This window comes from Pseudopipra pipra, chromosome W, assembly GCF_036250125.1.
Source record: "Pseudopipra pipra isolate bDixPip1 chromosome W, bDixPip1.hap1, whole genome shotgun sequence".
In the NCBI taxonomy this organism is placed as follows: Eukaryota; Metazoa; Chordata; class Aves; order Passeriformes; family Pipridae; genus Pseudopipra; species Pseudopipra pipra.
Window position 1 is genome coordinate 19,904,604 of NC_087580.1, and position 27,450 is coordinate 19,932,053.

A 27,450-nucleotide genomic window follows, 5' to 3' on the forward strand; every position below is an offset into this window, starting at 1 on the left:
TGATTTCCTGACAGATTATCATGTGGTCTCCAGACATTTCTGCTTTATAAATCAAATGGGCATAAAAAGTTCTAATTCACGCATCAATAGTTTTGGAAAAGTGTAATTTAGCAATCTGCTCTTTTATCGGTATAAACACACGCATTTTGCATCTTGTTAGGTTATTTTAAAAATAATCTGAAATTCATGTAGTATAACTGTTGACATAACATCAGTGCCAAGAGAGATAAGTCAAACTTCACAGCATAGTGTGTGCCTGAGTAGTGTTTTTAGAAAAGCAATTAGGCTGTATGCTATATCAGCAGTTATAAAACATTTAAAAACATATAATACGTTTCGTTTGACCAAACTGCTCTGTACATACTGTACGAATCCACGACAGAAGATATATATTAAAATCTGAAAAAAAAAAAATGTACTTGCTGCTAGGTTATAAATAGAATATTAACAATTGCTTAAACAGCACATGAAATGCAACTCAAAGTTGCAACTCTGTCATAAACACAGAAGAAAAAAAGAAAGGAAAAAATAATGAATTCACTAAGCTTGACCAAGGAAAAGAAATAATATCAGACAGGAATGTAAACTAAACATCCAAATGTTAAAATCAGCTGAGTAAACCTTTTTAAATACAATTCTAAAGATGTGATTTCCACTGTCACAATAACTTCTCAGTTTATAACAGGAAGATAGAGAGATGTTTTACCTAAGAATTAAGGAAATCCTCAGCCTGCTAGCTTTCCATTTATCTTATTTGCAGATTTGTAGTTTTTGGTGTATAAGTTCTACTCTCTCCCTAGTCCTGAGAAACTGCTGGAGGTGGTTTGAGTCCCACCCAGTTGCTAAGCAACAAATGATCTCTATTGTGTGAACCTTATGTCTCCTGCTAAGACTGAACACGAAATTTGGGCAGAAGGTCTTTACAGGGGTAAAATGTAACTAAAAACAAGGCAATTCACTAAAGCTTTTATATAAAGATTCATTCTCTGGGAAACTCTTAAAATTTCTTGCATGCTAACTTTTAGTAAAACACAATCTTTTAGTTTTAAGTTATCCACAAGTGAGCAGAAGGACTAAAGAGAGAGAGATTCTGCTTTCTGTTCTCAGTTACCGACATGCCTGGATTCTGCGGGGCAACTCCCCCGCAAGCCAGTCACCGCCGAGCTGCTGTTCCCCGGGCTGCTCCGTGCGCCGTGCAGCTCCCGGGGATGCCCGCAGAAGTCTGGCTGGCTCTGCAGAAGTAGCTGTCGGCGTTGCCTCTGTCGCTGAGGTGCCTCTGCCGCCGAGGTGCCCCTGCCGCCTTTTGCCGTGGCTGCCAGCGCCGCCTCCCCCACGGCCGAGCCGGCGCAGCGGCAGCCCCAGCGCGCAGCCCCCAGCCCTGGAGCGCGGCCTCAGCACCCGCACGCCGGACTCTGGCAGCTGTTTGAGTAATCCTAAAGGGAATTTTTATGCTGTTATGTGTACCCGAGACACTCTAACGGGAGGAAATTCTCCCGGACTCTCACCTCTGGCTTTTAACAGTTACTAACAAACGTATGGCCGCTTCTCCACACACACACAAGCACGGTACCGTTAACAATACAGTGAGCTCACAACAACGTTGGACACACAACACAATTAACACGAGAGTTAACAAAAAATACGGAAAGGCAGTTCTCTAGCCTGCCTCTCCTGTCAACGAGAAGTGGCACTTTTTCGGTGTTGCTCGTTGTGCTAATATAGCATCTTCCAATGCAAGGCCCAATAGCTGCTACTTTCTTTCATATGTACCACACCTGGAAACGGCATGGTTTGTCTTTTTTTTTTTTTTTTTTTTTTTTTTTTTTTTTTTTTTTTTTTTTTCCGAAAACAGCGTCTGTTGCCATGGCAGCGATTCAGTGGCTTTCTTCCGGGTTTCGTGGTGGCTTCAGGCGCCAGCGGTGCAGCGCCATCTAGGGACGCGGAGGCTCCCAGCAGTGCCGGTCCAGTTGGCACATGCGCAGTAGCAGGCACAGTGAGGAGCGACACTGCCGACTGCGCAGCCGCAGGAGAGAGCGGTGCTGCTGGCACGGCTCCAGCTTCATTCTCCGCCGCTAGTGATGTTCCTGCAGCCCCTACACGTCCTGCTGCTACATGCACGGTGCTAAACGGAGGTGATCTCGCTGCGTCTAAGGGTCCTAGCATTCGCAACATCGCAGCCGCAGGCACGGAGATCCCCCCTACAGCAGACCGAACGGGGCGGGGACCCACCGTAGTCCCGCCATCTCCCGACAGAGCCGTCCGAACCTTCATGAGTTCCCGTCGCTCAGAACTTAACTCTCGTAGCGACTGAACTGCCAGACGCCAAAGCAGGGTACACGTTCTAGGGGCTCCTGACCCCGTAGAGATCTCGTCCCAAAACAATTCCTTTATAGCGTCCCTTGTGGACACCTGAAAGGCGGTTCGAGCAGCGGGAAGTAGAGTCCTCGCTCTCACCCATGCCATCAACCCCTTAGGGGCGGTTCCATCAGAAACAGGCTCTCCTAGAGAGAATATATATCGGAGGAGCGTTTCCGCGGCCTCATCCCCTTCGGATGCCGCGGGCCCCATGCTCTCTCCCTCGGTCGACTCACCGGGCCAGGGTGAGATTCCTCTGTACCATGCGCATGGCTTTGTTCCGTGATGCCGGGGACAGCATCACCTCCCACGACCGCTTCCCTCAGCTCCTTCCGTTCGCCTTGCGTCCCTGCAGAACTCGACGAAGTAGAACTCCCTGCTAAACGGGCACCAGATAACGGCGGAGGGGGTCAGACAGAAATGCACACAAATCAATATGATTGGCAAAAATGTCCGCTTTATTAGAGGAAAAGCAGCTTATATGCTGCTTGTGATGCAGAGACATGTGATTCTTTTTCAGGTTACATTGGATACATAAGGTAAACACACTGAGCTGTACATTACTAATTGGACCACACCAGGTGTCCATAAAACTTGTTTTCCTGCCAGCATAACTCCTCCTTCACCCTGGCACAGGACCTGCAGTCATATTAGTGGCGCAGTATTTTTTTTACTGTCTGCACCCAGCCATGCCAAGGTGAAGGTCGCAGAAATGCAATGGAAACTGTTCACACAGTTTCTGTCCTCCGACAGTGGCCTTTTGATGTCATGATGTTCTGCAGTGTCCCAGGGTTCCTTTGGCTCCATGAGTTCCCGCCTGACACAATATCCTCTTGGTTCCAGGAGGTTCCACAGTGTCCCAGGTTTGCTTTGAATCCATGAGGCCCTGCAGTGTCACAGTGTCCCCTTGATTCCATGAGTTTCCGCAGAGTTTCAAAGGCCCCTTGATTCCATCAGGATCCACAGTGTCCCAGGCTTCCCGTCGTTCCATGATATTCTGCAGTGTCACAATGACCCCTTGTAGCAGGATGTTCTACCTGGAAAAGAATCTGATGGGAGAATGCAAGCAATGCAAGCTCTCTGTGGTGAGTTACTGCTGGTGCCAAGGGGTTGGTTTAGTGTTGAATTGTGCCAAAACCAGCCTGGTTCCCCAACCTTCGAACACATATTCTGCCTTTGGAAGCAGTTTGACAGATCAGCTGCTCACTGGCCTGGGAATATGTGACTGGCGATCCATGACTGGATAAGCATAAAAGCCTAGGGCCAATTTTCATAGAGCAGATTCTTCCACAGACTTTCTTGAAGTGTGTGGAGCTTCTCCTGTGAAGCAGGGACATCTCTTCATGGTCACTGCCCAGGGGACAAAAGAGAGCTCTGCCTTGATTTATTTCTATCAGACCCCGCCGGGCCCTTCCCGCTTCCTGCCGGGATCGGACACCGCCGGTGACCCCAGCCCTGCTGGGCTTCATCAGCCTGAGGAATTGCTCCTAATTAGGGGCCATGGGTTTCATCTTGGACTTCGTCTCCCTGGTCCTGGGGCTTGGCTTCTACCTGCACCAGAAGGTGAGGGGGGCCCAGGGGGTCGTGTGTCCCCTTCAGAGCATCTGTGCCCCCCTGGGGACCCCCCACCCTGCTGTCACCCCCTTTTCTCTCCCCACAGAGCTCCTGAGCCGGTGGCTGCTGCAGCCCCTCCCCGGGGCCTCAGGCTCAGCCTGGACCCCCCTCCCATCCCCACAAGGATTTTGGGTGGGTTGTGTGTCCCCCCCAGCCCTGCTTTTCTTCTGACACCACCCGGCTGCTCCCAGTGATCCCAGTGAAGCTTCCCAGTTCTCCCCAGTCCTGGTTATTGGGGGGCAGTGGCACGGGGGGGACCCAGATGGAGGAGCTGAGTTTGGGGGGGGCAGAACCGGCCCCGGGATAGATCGGGAATTGCAACCCTCCTGTGTTCCCCCTGTGTCAACCCACTCTGGGGGGACTTTGGGCTGGCACCTAGCCCTCAATAGGCACCCAGCTCACCCCAAAAGGTGCTGGGACCTCCCCAAAACCTCCTCACAGCCCCCCAAGGACCCCCAAACACACTCAAAGCCCATCCAGGACCCCACCTAACCCCTTTTTTGGAGGGACTTCTCCAGGCACTGGTGGTGCTGGGAGCCCCCCCGGCTGTGGGCGAGGAGCTCTCGGGTGAGCTCCTCGGGTGGTGGGAAGGGGGGGGACGGTGGGAAAAGGGGGGTCAGAGAGGACAAAATGGATGGTGGGACCCTCAACTGAGTGGGAGGGGAGTGGGACATCCCAAAAGTGGAGGGGGAGGGGCACTGAGGTTTGGGGGATGATGGGAAATGGGTGGGAGAGGTCAGAAGAGTGGGGAAAGGGGAGGGTGGGACCCCCAAACTGAGCATGAGGGGGCTGGGGAGTGGGGGATGATGTGGAAGGGGTGAGGGGGGGAAAAGTGGGGGTTGGGACCCTCAGAGCGATCCTGGGGGGAAACTGGGGATCGAGAAGACCATGGAAAAGTGGGAAGAACAGGGAGAAGGGTGGACAAGGGCCCCTTAAGGACTACAACTCCCGTGGTGCCCCGCGCAGCAGAGTGGGCGGGCAGTGGAGGGCGCGGCCGCGTACTGATTCGCTGCGCCGGAGTTTCTGAAGGCGTTGCGCGCGCAGAGCGCCGTGTTGGCTGCCGGGAAAAGATGGCGGCGGTGCTTGCGGCTGCGCTGTGAGAGCTGGCGGAGGCTGCGGGAGAGCGGGGCTCTGGGTATCCCCTCGGGGCTGCGGGGAGCGCGGCTGTGGGTGGAAAGGCTGGAGGGTTCGGGAGGGTTTGGCCGAGGCGTTCGGGGGTTCCCGAGGGTCAGAGCACGGGGCCTGGAACCCACTCGGGGGGGCTTTGCCAACGCCCTGGCTGCACTGCGCAGGCGCGCGGGCGGAGTAGTCATGAGGGAACTGCAACTCCCATGAGGCTCCGCGCGGTCCGCCATTACTCTTCCTGCCAAGCGCCTCTGCCGGCCCGGCGGGCCGACCCCGGGGAAAGGGGATCCCAATGCCCCCCCCGAACCCCAGAGACCCCCAACACTCAGCACACAGAGACCCCACAGGGAGGGGGGTCCGAGGGCCCCCTAAAGCCCAGCAGTGGGGTTCAGGGGATCTCCCAGCCCCTAGGGCAGGGGTCCTGAGGGTGCCCCCTAAAGTCTGGGGGGGAGATGTACCACATCCGGGTAAGGGGATCCCAGTGTCCCCAGTATAGCCCAGTGACCTCCCAGTGACCCTCAGTACGGCCCAGTAACCCCCTCAGTGACCAGCCAGTGTGTCCCAGTGACCTCCCACTGCCCCCTAGTATGCTCCAGTGACCACCCAGTAACCCCCAGTATGGCCCAGTAACCTTCCAGTATCCCCTCGTGTGTCCTGGTAATCCCCCAGTAACTCCCCAGTCTTTCCCAGTGCCCTCCCAGCATCCCTCAGAAATCCCCCAGTCCCTCTTAGTGCCCCTTGCTTCCCCCCAGTATGTCCCAGTATCCCCCAGTAATCACCCAGTGCCCCCCAAAGCCCCCCAGCTGTCCCCAAAGTGTCCCCAGATGCCCTTGACCTTTCTGTGAGCATGGGGTGGGGCCGTTTTTGGGGTCAGAGTGTCCAGGGGGGGCTTCTGGGGTGAGATGGAGGGTTGGGGACATCAGGGATGGAATTTTGGGACAGTGGAATTGGGACTGTCAAGGGGGGAATTAGGGCCATGGGGAGGCCCTGGGGACATTGGAAACACTAGGGGGGTCTCAGGGTGTCAAGTGGGGAATTAGGGACACCCAGAGGGTCTTGGGGACACCAGGGGGGTCTCAGGACTCACCTGCTTGTGGTGCTGCCCTTCCTCTCTCCTCCCAGACCCCATTAACCCCCCCCAAATGTCCCCCAACCCCCCTTTTCTCTTTAATCCCCTCTCCCCACAGATCCCTTTGACCCCCCAAGACCCCTTTTAACTCCCCCAGATGCACCCAAAGCTCCACAAAACCCCCCAAATCCCCATCCAACCCTCCCAGATCCCCCCAAATCTCCCCCAGCCCTCCCTCAAATCTCTTCCAACCCCTCCCAAAGAGGGATCACCTGGCACCCTGTGACAGGAGCACAGTGGGCTGTACTGGGGGCACTGGGCTGTACTGGGAGGGCACTGGGGGGGCTCAGGTGTCCCACGACAACGTGGCCTGTCACTGATAATGTCGGAACGGCCAAAGCGACACGAAAAAAGGTTCCAGCAAAGTTTATTCCAAGAAAAAAGCAGGGACGCCGGGGCTGCTGCGCAGCCCCTTAAGTACAGTTTTTGAACACATGTAATGCACACGAATAGGACAGTTCAAACTTTCACACCAGAATTCTTACAGCTAATAGGTGCATTTTTTAAAACTCTTCTTTCTCACAACAACTTTGCTCTTTCTCAAAACAGCCCAGTTCTTTCCCACAACAGTCCTGAGCACCTGCTCTTATTTTTCTCTCATGTTGATGTTTTTCCCAACTACTCTCGTTCAAAACAGGTCCTTGTTCTCATGAGACAGTGCTCCTGTTCTCATGAGACAGTATTCTCTGTTCCCACGGGACAGCTTCTTCAGGATGCATCAGTATGTTGTCAGGATCAGAGCCTCCATTTTCAGTCCTCTCTTTCAGTCCATCTCAGGGGGATACTTTGATCTGGTCAACATCTATTGCTTCATCAATATGTGCCAAGGTGCTGACAGACCCGCTGTCACCCGTGACAGTGGCCCAGCTCCAGGAGAGATCTGGGGAGCAGTGAGGAGGTACTGGTCTGTACTGGTCTATACTGGTTTGTACTGGTCTTTCCTAGTCTGTACTCCCAATCCCCAAAGTCCCTCCCCAGCTCCCCCAGGACCCTCCTGGACCCCAAAGACCCCCAGGCCCCCCCAGGCCCCTGACTTGTTCCTGCTGCCCCTTGAGCATCTGCAGCTCCTGCAGAACCAGGCATTTCATCAGCAAATGTGCAGCTGACACCAAGCTGGGGGTGTGTTGATGTGCTGGAAGGCAGGAGGGCTCTGCAGAGGGACCTGGCCAAGCTGGATCCATGGGCTGATTGCAAGGGGATGAGGTTCAACCAGGCCAAGTGCTGGGTCCTGCCCTTTGGCCACAAGAAGCCCCGGCAGCTCCACGGGCTGGGGACAGAGTGTCTGGAGAGCAGGCAGGCAGAAAGGGAGCTGGGAGTGGGGATGGACAGGAAGCTGAACAGGTGCCAGAGTGTGCCCAGCTGGCCAAGAGGGCCAATGGATCCTGGCCTGGCTCAGGAAGAGTGTGGCAGCAGGAGCAGGGAAGTGATTGTTGGGCTGGAGTGAGCGCTGGTGAGGCCACCCCTGGAGTGCTGTGTCCAGCTCTGGGCCCTCAGCTCAGGAAGGCCCTGGAGGGGCTGGAGCAGGTGCAGAGAAGAGCAGCGAGGCTGGGGAAGGGAGTGGAGCACAAGTGGTGTGAGGAGAGGCTGAGGGAGCTGGGGGTGTTGAGGCTGGAGAAGAGGAGGCTCAGGGGAGACCTCCTCACTCTCTACAACTCCCTGACAGGATGGTGTAGCCAGGTCGGGCTCTTCTCCGAGGAACCAGCAGTAGGACAAGAGGGTCTTCAGCTGTGCCAGGGGAGGTTTAGGTTGGATATTAGGAAGAAATTTTTTCCAGAGAGAGTGATCAGGCATTGGGATGGGCTGGGCAGGGAGGGGGTGGAGTCCCCGTCCCTGGAGGTGTTGAAGGTGAGACTGGATGTGGCATCAGTGCCATGGTCTGGGAAGCACAGCGGGGTTGGATCAAGGGTTGGACTTGATGATCTTGGAGGGCTTTTCCATCCCGGCTGATTCTGTGATTCTCTGATTCCCATTCCTATGGCAGCACCTGCTTGAGGCTCTATCCCCAGGGTGATAGAGATGTCTGTCCATATATATCTCTGAGGTTAGTCTGTAAATATGTGGTGTTAGAAAAGCAGGCTAAGTTCTGGGATGATTCTAGAAGGAGAAAGAAGCCCCCAGCCCAGAGCAAGCAGGCAGCCCTCAGCTTCCACCTCATCTTCCCTCCCTGCAGGTTCATGTCCTTGAGCCCAGGCCCTGAGGTGAGCCTGAGAACTGGCCTGGAGGTGAGCCCAGAGCTGGCCCTGAGGTGACCTTGAGAATAACTGCAAGGCAGAGGTGCTGCTGAGGAAGGACAGCCCCGTGGTGGGGAAGAGGCCAAGCTGTGAGTGCCCAGCCCCAAGAAGGTGCTGTCTCCATCCCCTGTGTGCCAGGTGAACTGGGGCTTTGCTGCAGAGCTGCGGGCGCTGATTTGAGCGGCTGCAAGTGCTGAGATGGTGGGCACCCAGGAACACAAACTCTGCCTGGCCACGGAGCCTGCAAGGAGGAGCAGAGACAGCCCTGGCAGTGTGGGGGGCCTGGTTGTCCCTGTGCCTTCCCCTGCAGGCCCTGTCTGTCCCTGCTGGGCCCCTGTCCATCCTCATCAGGTCCCTGCCCGTCCCCCCCAGTCTGAGCTCCCCCCAGGAAGTGCCGTGGAGCTGAAGCTGCTGCCATCCCCCCCCTGCAGCCGCTGCCCCAGCCAAGGGAGCAGCAAAGGCAGGGCCAGGAGCAGAGGCAGCAGCAGGGGAGCCCTGGGGGGGGCGGGAAGCTCTTGTGTGGGGCAGGAAAGAGGCGCTGGGCACGAGGCCGGGGCTGTGCTGAGCAGGCCCAGCCCTCACATCCCCCCAGCCAACGCCGGCTGCCCGGGGGGCTTGGGAGGGACCCCCAGCCCATGTGCCCCACACTGAGCTGGCAGAGAGAGAGCCAAGGGACAGGGACATGGGTGAGGGGACAGCCAGGGACATTGCAGAGACAGGGTCAGGGCACAGCCTCTGGCAGCAGAGCTGCCCAGCCAGGCAGAGCATGAGGCCTCTTCCAGACACCTGGAGCAGCCTCACACTTGCCAGTGATGCCAAAAACAGCATAAGACAACTGCTCAGAGACAAAATTTGATCTTTAAGCAGCAAGGGTATTTATTCTGTGCAACGTTGAAGAGCTACCAATTTGCACTGGGCAAAATAGCTCTAAAGTTTTCAGTGAAAAGGTATGCAATTTATACAGTCTTGGTGAGGGATTACGATATTTTAGGTGAATATTCATTAAAATTACATCACCTAGTTATAATATTCATATTAGGTGGGGTTCAGGTGGAGCTTGAGGCAGAGCCATCCTTTTGGGGAGGTTTCTGGGGGTCGTTCCTGTTTCTCCAGCCTCATGAGGGTCGTTTCTCTGTTCCTCATCGTCATGAACTTTTTAACTCTTCCTGACTGTGTGCGAAAGTCTTACTAAAAACCCCTTTACTCAGCTCTTCACCCCCCCTAAATGTCCATCCTATCTAATTTATGACTACTAGGCCAACCATTTTGTTATCTTTCATTAGAATAGAGCATACCAAGGACAAACAGGCCTCTCGGAACCTGGTACCTTCTCTCCCTTAACTAATCTCATAACACATGTTCTCTATCTCTTTCATTTTAACCTAAGTGCAGCTTTCCTCAGAGTGGGATCTGTGAGCCTCTTCTCAGAGCAGGATTCAGCATCTAAAAATCCCTGCTCTGTTTCACCAGTCCCACCCTCGTGGGGTGACACCGTCCCCTCCCTACAGGACACTCCCCCAGAAATCTTTGGGGGGGCCTTTTGTGTATATTCCTGGTTGCTGATTCACGCTGGGGACCTGAGGGACCCTCTGCAATCCCACCCATGGGGCATAATCTGCTCTCCAGGGCTTGACTCACTGTAGACTTTGCAGGGAAATCTGTGCTGGCAGCCTGAGTATGTCCCGACCCCCCGCGCGTTCCCCCCCAGGATATTTGGGATGAGTTCCCCCTTCCCAGGAAGCCATGGGATGGGGGAGTGATTCTTCTCCTGCTGTTGCTGTTGCTGCTCCGCCCCTGTCCCTGCCCTTCCTGCCGCTGTCGGTGAGCGGAGCAGCCACGATGGGAAAGGGGTGAGAGAACGAAAAGAGAGGGTGGGACCCCCAAATGGAGCGCGAGGGGCGGTGGGTCACCCCCAAAGGGAGCTGGGGGGAGCCAGGGTTTGGGGGACTGATGGGAAAGGGGTGGGAGAAGGGGGCTAAGGGGAGGGGGGAGAGTATCGGCAGAGAGGCACGAACATAAGCTCACAGACCCTTAGGATCAGCAATATGTCAAATTTATTATTTAAATCAGTTACTTTTATACAGTTTAGTTTGCTCAGGGTACATGCTCACAACAAGATGATTGGATAGCTCAGTCTGTGCACGCGTCTCATGTCTCCAGTTCATTGGACCTGATGTTCTGTCCACGCAATCTGAAATCATCTTTGGCATAGAAACCTCTTTCTAATTAATCTGCTTTTAGGGTTTTACTAAATTTGCAGGTGTTTCATTATCTTCAGTTTCTCAGGTTTTCTTTCTATAAACATATTATGTTCTCAAACCTTATAATTAGACACACAGCTAACAAGTATAAGCATCACATATTTTCACACAGTCTATAAGTATAAACAATACATGCTTGTCACTTCCATGGCAAGCAAGGCCTACAGAGTACAGGAAAAATTGTTCACAGAAATCTCTGTTCCGGCGACAATTCCCCAGTTCTGCTTTGAACAATTTTTACTGCATTCCTGCAACATTCTTCATCATGCCTATAACATATTACCAAACACAATTACATATAATAATACCACTACCATTAACAAACTTAACAACCTATTGATCTCAAAGTTTGTGCTCTTAACTCTGTGCTTAAAGGTGTTTCTAAATATAGGATTTATTCTTGAAAGCTTTTATTCAATCTAAAAACACTTCTGCAAATGGAACTTCTGTTTTTATTTAAGGTGTTTGTGTCAAAGTTGTTTGTGTATTTGTTCATATATTCACACACATACATGCATACGCTTTCATTCATTCACTTTCACACGGTGGCCACCATCATCCAAACACATTTCACACAAACATACTTTTGAATTTCATGTCACTGTGTTTCATAAACTAAGAAACCATAATTATTCTCAGTACCTTATAATGTTAAAGCTTCTTAACTAAACAAATAAAATTAACCAGATAGATAGACTTTCTTTTACCAATACCTAGTGAGTAATCCAAAGGTCATACAATACATTATACTTAAATTCTTACCCTCTATAATTTATATACCTCTTAACTTCTAAAATTATGTGCCTTAAAAGTATTAAAAAATTGTGCTCATAATACTAAAAAATTGTGCTTTAATAATATTGAAGAGACTGTTAGCTACAACAACTTCTGGTGTCACAGTCACCTGCAGGAACAACATCAACCTTGTTCTGAAGAACCAGCTTCTTACCAAGGCTTCATCCATCATGCAGATAACCAGAGTACACCTGTGTGCAAAAAACTTAAACACATGAAACACTTTTGCAGGTCAATAGAGGAGGGCTGACAGCCTTCCCTCCCGTTTCACTTTGCAAAAGTGTGATAAGAATTCTTGAATTATTAATCTCTTTACTTAATACCTTTGTGCTAATAACAAAAATCTATAACAGTTCTATTTCATAACAGAGCATGCTAATACTATCTACATCTTCTAACAATTCTGATAAAATTATAGGTTAACATGTTCAAAAATTCTACTTTCATATTCTCATCTGGGTTAGGATGGGTATTGATTACATGATGCAACCGATAAATTTCCCAAATGGTTCTGTTAGCTCCTGTCGTACTGGAATAAAGGATGGAGCTGTCTTATCATCATGTACTGCTTGTAGTGCTTTTCTGATTAAAATTCACAGCTGTGTTACAAAGTAGGAATAGATAAAAGGGAAAAAAAAGGCATTGTTTGCTTTAAGAATGTTTAAGGAAAACCGCAGAACACTTTCATCTGGTATTAAAATGATTTTGATTGTATTGATCACAAAAAAGTTGGATTTCTTACAAAGGCTTGGCCTGCAAAGAAAGGTTAGAGAAGATGGGTGCAAATCTGTCTTAGCAAAAAGAAGCAGTAGTCAGAGAAGTAACTTTTCTCTCCCCAGACTGTTTAGATTTAGACAAGAGAGTCCTAATTACTCTTTTCAGCCTATAGTCTGAAGTGCTAATGGATGATACATGCAAAGCAAAGCAAAAGTCACTGGGAAAGGAGTGAAGAATCTTCAATACACATGCATTTGTGAGTGTAAAATCAAAAAGAATACTGAGCATTCTCTGCTTAAAATCTCTAGAATGCAAATGAATAAGTTAAAACTATAACAGAGAAAGAAATATTTTCTTTACAGATGAAGTGATCAAAGATTGCAAGAGTGAGAATTTTTCTCACTATTTACCAATTCTGCATATGCAGATTGCAAGTAGATACTAACACCTGGCAAAGAAGGCAGTCTCAAAGGATTAGCAATTTTAAATAAAGAAAAAAGTTGCAAGAAAAAGGTAATTTCATGCTTCGAAAAGAACTTTCATTGATTTCAAAAGTTTGGATCCCAGAACCATCAGTTCAGAATTTTATCCAAATGATGATGTCATCAATGCATTTTAAAGCAGCTTTCAATTAGGTTAAATAAAGAAAATAGAAGCCGATGAAGAAAGCTCAGTAAGAGTTTCAATTTCTAGATCAAGTTTGTTTTAAATGTATAATCAGTTCTGGTAACTGTAGGATGTGATACACATGACTGAGTTTATAGGCAATTAGTGAGAGTTTTGTGCTGCTTAGTATGTTACTGTGAAAAGTCAGCACAAAAATAATGTTATAAAAGAGTGGGTCTATAACTTCTACTCCTTCTCATTGAAAAAGGACATATTTTGCATAAGTCATACTCGGTAACATTTGCTCTGGGCTGCAACAGCATTTGCTTTTCTTATAAAATGTTTCATCTGCCTAAATTAAAAAAAAATCCTTTTCTAGTTTTCTTAGCTCAAATGAGCATACAAACAAGGTAAGCATTCAGGGAACATGTTTTATGTTTAAACTTTCTCAATCAATAGTGCTGTAACTTAAGTCTTCTCTAAACCATAACAAGGTCCTAAGAAAGCTAAATTATATATGCAGCAAAAAGAGAAGAAATAAAAATTACGTCAGGTGTTTGATATTAAACTAGCAAATTGACAAGGAGCATAAAAACTAAGCTCTAATATTTCTTCTAGGGGTCCAAGAACTTCAAAGCTTTCTCAAATAGTTAAAGATCATTACAAACTAAACAAAAATCTAAAATACTGCAGTGCAAGGAACAGTACAGACTCTTACAGACTTCAGCGTTTCCAGTTTATACAAGCATTCTTGCTACTAGAATCTCAGATAAAGTTTAAAGAGCTAAGAGAAAAAAAAAAGAAAGGAAAGTCCTTATTATTGAAGATAATACTTATTCTTAAAATGCTGTAACACAAATGTAGTATAACCTGATCTCAACCCATACTGAATAATTATAGATTTAGCTTCTTTTAACATCTTCTAATTTAATGCTTAATAGCTTCTATTGTCTCCCACATCTGTTATAACTGGGAATGCGTTAGGACTTAACAACCAAACTTGTTCTTATAGCATTTCACAGAATCTCTTTCTATCTCTGCTCCAGACTTTTCGCTTTCGCCAGCCCCTGATCTTTCAAACAGCAGATTTACAGATCTTTCCAGCACGGTCCCACCCTCCTCCCCCCTCCCTGAAATAGAGTTTGAGGAGGTGGTGGAAGCGACAGAAAAGGACTTGGGGGAACCTGCCTGCATGGGGGTACAGGGAGCTGGCAAGAGGGATTTTCTCGCTTTAACTTCTGTTCTGCCACAGAGGTCTGCAAAACTTTTCTTGCAGCTGCGCTCGGGTCTTTGAGTCTCTATCTGTTCTCGTAGTTCGATGTCGAATCGGGAACAGGGGGGCTGATGGCAGCAGCGATAGATAGGGTGGTACGGGATTGGGTTGGTTCGTGGTTCCTTCCCCCCTCCCCCTTTCTTCTTACCGAGACTGTCTCTTGCCGGGTCGGCGGGGGAGGGTAATGGCGGCTTTTGGCGACTCGGGGTCGGTGTCGCGCGGTGATGATGTCGATCAGGGTGCGACAGTGGTCGGTCAGCGCGGGCTATCGTGGAGGCGGGGTCGCGGCAGCAGCGATCGCGTTTGTGGACAGGCAAGCGGCGTCGGGCGTGGGGTTCACAGTGGCAGTGCCGGCAGCGGCTGGCAGAGGGGTTCGCAGCAGCGGCGGCAGCGGCTCCTGGCCAAGGTGGCGCCGGAGGGGCTCCGTCGGTTCGGGACTCTCAGCTGGGGCTCGGTGCAGGTGGGGGAGCAGCGGGGGGAGCGGCTCCACGCAGCAGCAGGACAGCACCGGGCACGGCTTTAGGCGGCGGAGCGGCAGCAACTTTAGAATCAGCGGCGGGAAAAGTGGCGGCGGGCGGGGTGGTGGAGAGCTCGCCGTGAGGGAAGGCGCAGCTGGCAGTGGCCTCCCTAACGTCCTGCACTTTGGAATTCTCTGGGGCTAAGGCCGCTGGCTGACGGTTGGGCAGAAGCCTGCACTTTGAAACTCGCCGGCAGCACGATCGTTGACAAAATGAATAAAAGCTGATAAAATGACTCGCTCTCTTTGCTTTCAGTTTCGCTGCTCGCTAACGCAGCATAGGCTAAAGCTGTAACTTACCTCTCAGTCCTTCAAAATTGCTGTTTCAGTCAGCAGCTGCCACAATGTAAAATAGTGAGCTGCTTCGTCAAATCTTTTTGTGATTTTTTCCCCTAACTGTTCCTTTATAGCGTCCCAAATGGATACCTCAAAGGTGGCTTGAGCAGAAGGGAGTAAATTCTTAGCTCTCGCCCAGACTATTAACCCTTCAAGGGCTTTTTTATCATAATTTGGCTCTCTTAGAGAGACTGTATATCGGAGGAGCGTTTCCGCAGTCTCATCCTCTTTGGATGCCGTGGGCCCCATGCCTCCTCCTTTGGTCGACTCGCTTGGCCAAGGCGAGATTCCAACACCACCATGCGCGGCTTTCTCGTGGCGCCGGGGACAGCACTACCTCACACGACCGCTTCCCTCAGCTCCTACCATTCACCTTACGTCCCTGCAGAACTCGGCGAAGTAGAAGTCCCGTTTCGGGCACCAGTTATCGGCAGAGGGGCACGAACATAAGCTCACAGACCCTTAGGATCGGCAATATGTCAAATTTATTATTTAAATCAGTTAACTTTTATACAGTTTAGTTTGCTCAGGGTACGTGCTCATAACAAGATGATTGGATAGCTCAGTTTGTGCACGCGTCTCATGTCTCCAGTTCATTGGACCTGATGTTCTGTCCACGCGATCTGAAATCATCTTTGGCATAGAAACCTCTTTCTAATTAATCTGCTTTTAGGGTTTTACTAAATTTGCAGGTGTTTCATTATCTTCAGTTTCTCAGGTTTTCTTTCTATAAACATATTATGTTCTCAAACCTTATAATTAGACACACAGCTAACAAGTATAAGCATCACATATTTTCACACAGTCTATAAGTATAAACAATACATGCTTGTCACTTCCATGGCAAGCAAGGCCTACAGAGTGCAGGAAAAATTGTTCAGAGAAATCTCTGTTCCAGCGACAGGAGAGCGGGAGTGGGATTGCTGTGGGGGTGCCTCGGTGTCCCCATGCCTTGATCCCTGGAGGGTGGGGGAGGCTGGAGAGAGGGGAGAGCTGTGAGAGCCCTGAGAGCCTTTAGAGGGGGGAGCTCAGGCCCCCTGTGCCAGGGCAGTGGTCGGGGCCGTGCTTTTGGTGCCACATTGCCCCTGGTCAGGCTGAGCCCAGAGCCCGCCCACGTGTCAGGGGGCCCGATCCACTCCCTGCTCTCGTTGCCCTGGGGCAGCCTCTGGTGTCCCCCCACCTGTGGGGCTGTTTGGTTGCCTTGGGCACAGCCGGCCCTTGTGCAGGGCTGTGCCCTTGGGGGCTCTTGGCGGAGAGCAGATGTTTTTTGGGATGCCGGGCTGGGTTAGGGGCAGAGCCCCGGCGGTAGGGAGGGGGATGAGCGTCCCCCCCGTGTTGGGGGTTGGTGTTGCTGTGTCAGGCCCCGCCGGCTCCATTGTCAGCCCGGTGCCGGCAGGGGGGACACAGCGGGTTTGGGGCCCCCCGGGAGTGCCGGGGGTGGGTGTGGAGCCCGGGAGCTGCCGAGTGTGGAGGGCGGAGCGGGGAGATGTCAGAGCTGGGGGACCCCCGGCAGCCTGGAGGGGGGAGCACGGAGAGAGAGGAGCCCTGGGACCCCTGGGAGCCTGAAATGGGGTGTGGAGAAGGGGAAGCCTGGACAGTGGGGACCCCTGGGATCCCCGGGACAACAGAGTGGAGAACCTGGAGAGAGGGAATGTCTGGGAATGCAGCACCCTGAAGGTGAGAGTCAGAGGAGAAGGAACCCTTGGGACCCCCAACACTCCCAGCATCTGTAAGTGGGACCCCCAGCATCCCAGAGAGGGGAGAACCTCTGAATCCCAGAGGGGAGAGATCAGAGAGGGGGAACTTCTGGGAGTGTTTTAGAGTATTTTTCAGCTGAATCTCAAGGTTTTGCAGTTTGGGGGGATGGGGTCTTGCTATTTCTGAGGGGCTTTTTGCCTGAATCTGGGTGGTTTGGGTTTTTCTGGGCTGAATCTTGGTGTTTTGGAGGTTTTTATGGTCACAGGATGCCCGGTGAGTTCTAGAGATGGACTTGGGCAGGAGGAACCCCCAAGCCAACGCGCTCAGCCCTTGTTTTCCCCCCACAGCAGGATTTCTCCTTCCCAAACCTTGGGTGGATGGAGGAGGAGGCTGCGAGGAAGAGGAAGATGCCCCAGGACCCCCAGGCAGGTGAGGAGGAAGTCAGTGCCCCTTTGCCCTGTCTTGTCCTGTATCTCCCAGCTGAGCATCGCCCCCGGCTGCAGGACAACCCCGCTGCCGCCGCCGTCCTGCCGGGGCCGGAGTTGGGGGGATGTCCTTGGCCTTCCCTCTGGGCCGGAAGCAAATCCCCTCCCTGTCCTTCTTCCTTCCTGCCCCAGGCCCCGAGCTGAGGACGGAGAGCCCGGAGGACAAATCCCCCCGGCAGAGCCTGGTGGGAGAGGCCGTTTTGAAGGACTCCACGGCGCAGGAAGGCAGCGGGGAGGGAAAGCCACGAAGGTACCCCAGGAGGAGGGTCTCCAAAGCCAGCCCAGAGTGCTCTGAGGAGGAAAGAGCCAGCCTGTGCCGGGAAGGCGGCCAGAGCTTGAGCCGGAGTTCCAAACTGGTGGTCCCTGAGCAGCCTCCCAGCAGGGAGAAGGCCTTCAAGTGCTTAGAATGTGGGAAGAGCTTCAGCAAGAGAGACCACCTGATACGACACCAGCACACCCACACTGGGGAATGGCGCTACAAGTGTGTGGAATGTGGGAAGAGCTTCAGGGACAGCACCGACCTGATCCGACACCAGCACATCCACACTGGGGAGCGACCCTACATGTGTAGGGAATGTGGGAAGAGCTTCAGGATCAACTCCCACCTCCATGCCCACCAGCGCATCCACACCGGGGAACGGCCCTACAAGTGCTTGGAATGTGGGAAGAGGTTTCAGACCAGCTCAGATGTCCTCAGGCATGAGCGGACACACACGGAGGAAAGGCCATTCCACTGCACCAACTGCGGGAAGAGCTTCAACCGCAACTCCACCCTCATCAGGCACCGACGCATCCACAGCGGGGAGAGGCCCTACAAGTGTGACGAGTGTGGGAAGAGCTTCACCAGGAGCTCTACCTTGACCTCACACCAACAGACCCATCAGTAAGGGAAGCCCTGCGAGTGCCCCGACTGCAGGAAGAGTGTCAGCTGCTGTTTCCACCCAGAATGAACCCCCTGATGGTGAGGCAGCCCCTGGAGTCCAGTGACTGTCAGTCCATCCCTTTCTACCACAAAGGGCCAGTCCCTTTCACAGGGGCAGCTTCTTCCAACAGAACCCTTCCTGGGGATGTGTGTGGAGATTCCTGCCTTGGCTGGGGACCCCCCCAAGGTCACTCCTGGAGCTTGAGAGCAGAGATCTCCCCACAAGCGTTGGTCTAGGGGAGTTCCATACATCTCTAATTAATAATTATTACTTTTGTATCAGCTTTAGTAGAATTGCTTCAACTGTTGCTTTAGTGTAGAGCGCTGTCTTATCTCATCCTGTACTACTGGTTGTTTTAGTGTCTCTGTTGTGCAGTAAATAATTCTGATGAAGATCTTTTGTCTGATCATTTGTAACCCTAAATAATTCATTTCTATCAATAGATCTGATTTGCCATCATTAAAACCTGGGGGACAAAAGTCATTCAGTCACACCTCTGTATTTCCTCTAAACTGAAACTGTTGGCATAATCCAAGGCTGAGATTGGATCAAGCAGCCCCCAGCACCCCACAGTAAGTTGGGAGCTCAGGGGGGCCATCCCCCTTTGCCAGCCCCCCTGTGCCCAAAGACCCCCATGGGACCGTTGGACCTGCCAGACCACCTCCCCTTTTCCACCCTTCTCCCTGTTCCCTCCACTTTTCCATGGTCCCCTCAATCCCCAGCCCCCCCCCCAGGATCACTTTGGGGGTCCCAACCTCCATGTCTTCTGCCTCTCCCACCCCTTCCACATCATCCCCCCACTCCCCAGCCCTCTCATGCTCAGTTTGAGGGTCCCACCCTCCCCTTTCCCCACTCTTCTGACCTCTCCCACCCATTTCCCATCATCCCCCAAACCTCAGTGTCCCTCCCCCTCCACTTTTGGGGGGTCCCACTCCCCTCCCACTCAGTTGGGGGTCTGTGCAAGTTTCGAGCTGGCTTCCGGCCAAGCCCCCGAAACCCGACAACAAGGACCCGCCTCCCAGAGAGGGAAGAGAAAAGAAAAAAAAACCCAAGCAACCAAAGCTATAGCAAAAATATATATATATATATATATTTTACATATGAGACAGATACACAAAATGAGAATACCACACACCAGGAGCACTTCCAGGGAAGAGGGGGAGGGAGAAGGGAGAAGGACAAAAAGGGGCAAGGACCGAGCAAGTCAACCAGCCAACCGAAGGCAAACTAGCAAAAATCTCACCACTTCCCTTCGAACAGGTAGGATGGCTGGACACGGCCTAAGGCTCCCCCCTCACACGTGGCAGATAACAGCAGTCACTGTAGGCCTCAGCTCCAGATAAGGCAGACCGAGACAGGGACCCACCGTTCTCGAACCTCGCCGGAAAGGAAGAGAGCGAGGTCCCTCCCGCTGGCTTTATTTATACCTCAAGTTACGTAAAGGAATAGCATGGAATACTTCCGTGATCACTTTTCTAGTTCCTTCCTGGTTACAAGCTGGTCTCCAGGAAGGCCTAGAGTGAAACCACCACATTCTCCACCCCTTATTCCATACTATTTCTTTACGTAACACCTATGTCTCACATTCGCCTACATCCCGCGCATATATATACACATATACATATATATATATATATAGTTCTTGTTGGTCTCTCGGCACAGTTGTCTCGTCGTTGGAAAATCAATACCGATGTCAGTTCAGTTCAGTCCAGATCTTTGGTCTCCTCAGTCACAATTACAGTTCTGATTTATGGCCGTTTCATCACTGGACTGTCTCATCACCGGATACCAGCATCAGCTTAGTTCAGGTCTCTCTCTCTCTCATCTGGTGACTGGCTTCCTGTAAAAACACAACTTAGGACATACAATTAGTTTTTCCCCAAGGCTAAATTTCCTTGAGGCACACACTGGATGACTCCATCCTTCCTCATTACCCACCACGTATGTCCTGGCCCTTGAGCAAAGACAATCCCACGAATGGGTTTGTCTTGGCCTGAGGCAGGGGTAACCCAAACAGCTTTCCCTAGCATTCCCCTCAAATGGATTGCTGGAACTTTATCTCCATCAACAATGTGAAGGGATTCTGCCTGTGCAGGGCCAGCTCGATTGACAGAACCCCTGGTGTTAACTAGCCAGGTAGCCTTGGCTAAGTTTTTGTCCCAGTTTTTATAGGTTCCTTCACCTAATGACTTTAGAGTGGTCTTCAATAGTCCGTTATATCTCTCAACCTTCCCAGCAGCTGGTGCGTGATAAGGAATGTGGTACACCCATTCGATACCATGTTCCCTCGCCCAAGTGGTGACTAATTCATTTTTGAAATGAGTCCCCTTATCTGATTCAATACGTTCTGGGGTCCTGTGTCTCCACAGGACTTGCTTTTCAAGGCCCAGAATGGTATTCCTGGCCGTTGCGTGGGGCACTGAAAAAGTCTCTAACCATCCCGTTGTTGCTTCCACCATGGTAAGTACATAGCACTTACCTTGGCGGGTCTGTGGCAGTTTGATATAATCAACCTGCCATGCCTCTCCATACTTATACTTATCCCATCGTCCACCATACCACAGGGGTTTCAGTCTTTTTGCCTGCTTAATAGCGGCACAAGTCTCACAGTCGTGGATAACTTCAGAAATGATAGCCATGGTTAAATCCACCCCTCGGTCTCGTGCCCATCTATGGGTGGCATCTCGACCTTGATGACCGGAAGCATCATGGGCCCATCGAGCCAGAAACAGCTCTCCCTTCTGCTGCCAGTCTAGGTCTACTTGTGACACTCCTATCTGTGCAGCTCGGTCTGCTTCTCTGTTGTTATTATGTTCTTCATTAGCTCGCTTCTTGGACACATGGGCGTCTACATGGTGGACTCTCACATTCAGACTCTTCGCTCTGGCAGCGATGTCCTGCCACAAGTCAGCAACCCAGATAGGTTTTCCTCCACGCCTCCATCTTCTTCCATCGGTCTAACCATCCCCATAGAGCATTGGCTATCATCCACGAGTCTGTGTAGTGGTAGAGTCTCGGCCATCCTTCTCGTTCGGCGATGTCCAGGGCCAATTGGACTGCTTTGAGTTCTGCAAATTGACTGGACTCGCCTTGACCCTCAGCGGCTTCTGCCACTCGTCGGGTGGGATTCCAAACGGCTGCTTTCCACTTCCGGTTCCTTCCTACAATTCGGCAAGAACCATCAGTGAAAAGGGCATAACACCTTTCTTCATCTGGCAGCTGATCAAATGGCGGAGCTTCTTCGGTTCGGCTCACTGGCTCTTCTTCTTCTTCTGCCAGACTGAAGTTCCCACCTTCAGGCCAATTGGTTATGATTTCCAAAATGCCAGGGCGATTCAAGTTCCTGATTCGGACACGTTGCGTAATCAAAGCGATCCACTTGCTCCACGTGGCATCGGTGGCATGATGTGTAGGGGGCACCTTCCCTTTGAACATCCAGCTCAAGACTGGTAATTGGGGTGCCAGGAAAAGCTGTGCTTCGGTACCAATTACCTCTGAAGCTGCTCGTATGCCTTCATACGCCGCTAAGATTTCCTTTTCCACAGGGGTGTAATTGGCCTCAGAACCTCTGTAGCTTCGGCTCCAGAAACGCAGTGGTCGCCCTCGCGTCTCGCCAAGCACCTTTTGCCAGAGGCTCCAGGAGGGACCTTTATTTCCAGCTGCAGAGTAGAGTACATTCTTTGCATCTGGTCCCTTTCTAACTGGTCCAAGAGCCACGGCATGTACAATCTCTTGCTTGATCTGCCTGAAAGCTTGTTGTTGTTCAGGACCTCACTGGAAATTGTTCTTTTTACAGGTCACAAAGTAAAGAGGGCTCACAATCTGACTGTATTCTGGGATATGCATCCTCCAGAAACCTATTGCTCCCAGGAAAGCTTGGGTTTCTTTCTTGTTTGTGGGTGGAGCCATTGCTACAATCTTGTTGATGACGTCTGTTGGTATCTGGCGTCATCCATCTTGCCATTTCACCCCTAGGAATTGGATCTCTCGGGCAGGTCCCTTGACTTTGCTCTTCTTGATAGCGAAACCGGCCTCGAGGAGAATCTGGATGATCTTCTGTCCTTTTTTGAAAACTTCTTCTGCTGTATCCCCCCATACAATGATGTCATCGATGTACTGGATGTGTTTGGGAGCCTTACCCTTCTCTAGTGTGACCTGGATCAGTCCATGACAGACGGTTGGACTGTGTTTCCACCCCTGGGGCAGTCGATTCCAGGTGTATTGAACACCCCTCCAGGTGAAAGCAAACTGTGGCCTGCACTCTGCCGCTAAAGGAATGGAGAAAAACGCGTTGGCAATGTCGATGGTGGCGTACCACTTTGCTGTCTTGGACTCCAACTCGTATTGGAGCTCCAACATATCTGGTACGGCAGCACTCAACGGTGGCGTAACTTCATTTAAGCCACGATAGTCCACAGTCAGTCTCCACTCTCCATCGGATTTACGCACAGGCCAGATGGGGTTGTTGAAGGGTGAATGGGTTCTGCTGACCACCCCTTGGCTCTCCAACTTCCGGATCATTTTGTGGATAGGGATCACAGCATCTCGGTTTGTCCGATACTGTCGTCTGTGTACAGTTGTTGTGGCTATTGGCACTTCTTGATCTTTAACTCGCAGTAGTCCTACAATGGAAGGGTCTTCTGAAAGGCCAGGAAGGGCAGACAATTGCTTGGACTCCTCTTCAATCACCGTGGCTATACCAAAAGCCCACCGGTACCCTTTCGGGTCCTTGAAGTAGGTAGTCCATACCAAGGATGCAAGGGGCCTCTGGCCCCGTCACAATGGGATGCTTTTCCCATTGGTCTCCCGTTGATATAGATAAAATGAGGCTATAATTTCGATTGCAAGGTAAAACCAGGTTTATTAATGCTAACAAGCAAAAGCGGCCAGCCAGGCGACCGGGGGAAACCCTTGCTCCACCACAGTCAGCAAAATGGGGAACCGAAACAGCAACAATTATACCCTTGGTTGACACCACCCCCCTGAGTCATGTCAATAGTCCATTGGTTGAGGTTTCGCAAGCTGCTCCCTGTTTGGTTCCTCTTTCGCGGGCAGATCTGTGGTTGGTGTCTCTAATTGTGGGCGTCGTCGTTGCTGAGGGGTTTCCACCAATGATGTTAGAGTCATTAATCTCTATGAGGTCGTGGTTCTGGAGTTTTCCATAGGGTGATGTCATCTAGTCACAAGACTCCTCATGGCTTGCCTCTCTTACATTAGTCCACATCAATGTGCCTATAACAAACAACTTCAAAAACACTGAATTACTCTGCGTTGTGTTCTGCAGTAATCAAACTTGTGGTTAAAGATTCCATAATCACTCTATTCATAACTTTTAATAATATAACAACTTGATCAACCTATTTCTTGAACAGCAAATTTATGAGGAAATTAGGAGGGGGGAATTGTTATAGGTAAACCCAGGAAATAGCATGGAATACTTCTGTGATCACTTTTCTAGTTCCTTCCTGGTTACAAGCTGGTCTCCAGGAAGGCCAGGAGTGAAACCACCACAGGGTCCCACCACCCCTTTATCCCCTCTGACCCCCCTTTTCCCACCGACCACCCCCTTCCCACCCCCTGCTCACCCGAGAGCTCCTCGCCCACAGCCGGGGGAACTCCCAGCACCACCAGTGCCTGGAGAAGTCCCTCCAAAAAAGGGGTTAGGTGGGGTCCTGGATGGGCTTTGAGTGTGTTTGGGGGTCCTTGGGGGGCTGTGAGGAGGTTTTGGGGAGGTCCCAGCACCTTTTGGGGTGAGCTGGGTGCTCTATTGAGGGGCAGGTGCCCTCCCAAAGCCCCTCCAGAGTGGGTTGACACAGGGGGACACAGGGGGTCCCCACTCTCGATCCATCCCAGGGCCGGTTCTGCCCCCCCCAAACTCGGCTCCACCCCTTGGGATTCCCCCAAGCCACTCCCCCAGTGCCCCCCAATAACCAGGACTGGGGAGAACTGGGAAGCTTTACTGGGATCACTGGGAGAAGCTGGGTGGAGGCAGAGTGACAGCAGGGGAGGGGGGACACATGAGGCCCCCCAAAATCCTCAGGGAGTGGGGCGGGGTCCAGGTTGGACCTGAGGCCCTGCAGAGGGGCTGCAGCCACTGGCGGCTCAGGAGCTCTGTGGGGAGAGAAAAGGGGGTGACAGCGGGGTGGGGGGACGGGGAACACCGAGATACACTGAGACCCGGACTGGATCCAGCGGGACCAGAAGTGGGGCAACTGGGATCATACTGGGAGCACCTGGCAGCATGTTGGAGGCAACTGGGAGTAGCTGGGAGTGACTGGAACCATAGCAGGAAATGTTCCCTCCACATCCGGAGCTGAGCGGGGACGGCCGGGGGGCACAGGGAAGCCGTGAGCTGCCTTCTCCTCAGGTGGCTGCTGGGAAGGAGCCAGCCCTGGGAGGACCCAACAGCCTCGGACCAAGGCCGGGCAGATCCAGGTCAGAGATTGGAATAGTTGTTTTCACCGACAGGGTTGTCGGGCGCTAGAATAGGTCACCCAGGTGGAGTCCCCATCCCTGGAGGTGTTCCAGAGGCATCTGGATCTGGTGATGAAGGACACAGTTCAGTGGTTTGGGGGTTCCTGGGGCAGTGCTGGGTGGACAGCTGGACTTCATGGAATGTGCTGAGTTGTGAGGGGCCCTTCAGCATCATTGAGTCCAGCTCCTGATTTCTAGGCACCTATAAACAAATTGAATGGGGATCAAACTATTGGGCTCCAAAATGTCTTCTACCCCTACTCTACACTGCAAAGTAAAAAAAGAATGACCATGCAAAATACAGGCCTGTGTTCCCCACGAAGGGAAGGCAGGCAGTTATAAATGGGGACAATAAATGAAAGCTAAGATCATATGTTCATGGTCACCACAATTGTATGACACATAAACCCAGTCCTCTGTTCATTACTATGTAGAACTCTCATAAAGTCAAAACTTTCTGGTGTAAATATCAGTATCTTTGGATGTAATATTTGCATGCTGTGCTTCTGTGGGAACAAGTGGATTTAAAAGGTTGTAACACTTTCGGAGATCATCTTTATGCTTATGGGTTATATTTTTAAAAAAATAGTGAAAAACCATTTTTTACAGAAGGCAACACCAAAAGAACTCATATTTAGCAAAATATAAATTAGGATATTAATCAGGGCAAATGTACAATTGTAAATAAAAATCATTACAACTCATCAACTATTTGCATACCCAAAGGATATGTTTGAAAATTCTGCCTTAGAAATAAATAAAATAAAATCGCTGAGGCAGTTTGTTACAACCGTTTCAAAGTTTCCAAGAAAAATTCACCATTCTTGAAATGCAAAGTCTGAAAAATGAAACAAGTGTACTATTGGAATTCTGGTTGCCAGCACTGATCTCTACAGAAGTTATTAGAGAGTGTAACAAAAGCAGCAACAGAAATAACCTTTGACATTATAGCACCGTCCTGCATCATTGGTCCTGGCAACAGGGCTTTGCTTTTAAACCCAGCTGATAACAAAACCTTTCCAGAACTGTGAGATTATAATGTTGCTTTTCTTAAAAAGTTGTGAGTTCTTAGTCCAGTATCTACAGATGAGACCCTGCAATATGGGAGTCTCCTGTTCCTGACAGTCAGTGGAGAGGAGGAATCAGGTATGCTGAGCAGGATGCAGGGCTTTGATTTCTACAAGTCTGTCATTTTTTATTATTTTTTTTAATGGTACTTATTAACCTTGGGTTTTATAAAATACATACATAATGGGAAAATACAGCAAAAGCTTCTGGTAATTACTTGGAGGAGTAAAAAAGTAGTTTGGTTGGATTATTGCAGGAAGAAAAGTGACAGATGCCCACTTGAACAGGGCACAAGAGGCTGAGCAAGTTCTAGGTTGCCACAGATCTACCAAAGGAAAAAATACATCCCAGTGTATAAACGAATCTGGATTGTCAGTATTCCATGGATAGATGGAGGGGAGTGGGAGAGGGGAACTTGGAACACCTCTGGGGAGGGAGGATGCCTGCACACATGGAGAACCTGTCAGGAGAAGGCATTGCTGGAGTCAGGGCTCCACCTCAGGGCATGAGGATGGTTAATGATTTATAACTCTTGATGCAAATCTACACTGAGTTTATCCAGCCTGCAGGAATGTTGGCACAGTTCAGTGGTGGTCTGTAGCACGCATCATGCACTTAGGAAATAATAAAGCTGTAATAACATATTCTTTCTGGTTCATTTGATACAAGAAAAAAGTCCAAATGTGTGTGTCAAATCAAAAGGGGGAAAAAAGCTTTTTTCCTCTTTAGATGACAAATACAGATTTACTTTATGGCAATTGGAGAGGTAATGAACCTTTTTTTAAATTATGCTATTCAAACCTTTCTTAATATATTTTCTTATAATTATGTAACAAATTTCCAGTTCAGGATAATGTAAAATATGTGTTTCATCATCTGAACATAGTCTAAATCAAAATCCAAAAGTATCTATTTTTTGCAATTTTTTGCAGCTACATCTCTATAAAGTCCTGTGGAAGGATCAGAGAGTCTGTACAGGAATAAACCATAGGAAAAGTCTTCTGAGTAGAGGAAGGGAGAGAAAGGGAAGAGATGAGTTAGAAGGGAAAAGTATAAAAGGGAAAAGTTTCCCAAGCTTTTGCAAAACCAAAAAATGACAAATGTATTGTGTGTGATTACAGCTTGTAGCTCCTGGAAATTAAGGATCTTATTTTATATTTTATATCAGCAGACCCCACTCATCCCTGAGGATGCACATGGCCAGGAAGAGACTGAAAGAAAGAAGCCTGTTCCAGTAAGGAATTCCCAGGATCGAGTGGCAAAGCAGCAAGTGTTGGTGCCCAATCCAGGGCTCCCAGGATGCTGCCATATAGGAAGACCTTCTGCATGGTGCTGGACAAGATCCTCCAATGGCAAAGAGAAGTGTTCCCATCCCCAGGCTCTCTTTCGATCCGGCTGTGGAGGAGCAGGATAAGGAATCTCTCTGCACCTCCGTTGCTCCTGGCAGGAGCCTGCATCCTTCCCAGAGCCTCCATGGATAAGACTCTGTTCCCTTGGAGCAGTGGGTATCTGGAGACCTCACTAATCCAGTCACAGTGGGAGCCCAGCCCATTCCATTAATGGATTCCCAGGGGCAGGTGGCACAGCAGCAAGTGTTCCAGAGCCACCAGTGCCAAAGGTAGGTGTTCCCAACTCCGTGGTGCTATCTTGATCTGCCTGTGGAGGGGCAGGATAAGGAACACCTCCAGAACTGGCAAGAACCTCCATGCCTCCCAGGGTCTCTGTAAGAATTCACAGAATCCACATGGAAGAGCCCCCCTGGATAGGTCACCCAGGTCTCTTGGAGCCGAGGGGATCAGCAGACTCCGCTAATCCCTGAGAATGCACATGGCTGGGAAAAGCC

At 50.5% G+C, this 27,450-nt stretch overlaps 1 protein-coding gene across 3 annotated transcripts; it reads left to right on the forward strand.

Annotated features, from left to right (window-relative positions):
• Nucleotides 1-5,007: 5,007 nt before the first annotated feature.
• LOC135405523 (gastrula zinc finger protein XlCGF7.1-like) lies at nucleotides 5,008-18,546 on the forward strand. 3 transcript variants are annotated; one of them, XM_064640231.1, is made up of 3 exons: nucleotides 5,008-5,104; nucleotides 8,394-8,592; nucleotides 17,005-18,546. In XM_064640231.1, the coding sequence occupies exon 3, from the start codon at nucleotides 17,208-17,210 to the stop codon at nucleotides 18,027-18,029; it is 822 nt and encodes a 273-aa protein (XP_064496301.1). In that variant the 5' UTR covers nucleotides 5,008-5,104; nucleotides 8,394-8,592; nucleotides 17,005-17,207; the 3' UTR covers nucleotides 18,030-18,546. The 3 variants fall into 3 exon arrangements, with proteins under 3 accessions (XP_064496301.1, XP_064496302.1, XP_064496303.1); XM_064640232.1 differs by having other exon boundaries at nucleotides 17,008-18,546; XM_064640233.1 differs by lacking the exon at nucleotides 8,394-8,592 and having other exon boundaries at nucleotides 5,012-5,104.
• The last annotated feature ends 8,904 nt before the right edge of the window (nucleotides 18,547-27,450 follow it).

Excerpts from the sequence above, each read along its gene's own strand:
- LOC135405523 (XM_064640231.1), top strand. The coding sequence starts at position 17,208 with ATGTCCTTGGCCTTCCCTCTGGGCCGGAAGCAAATCCCCTCCCTGTCC.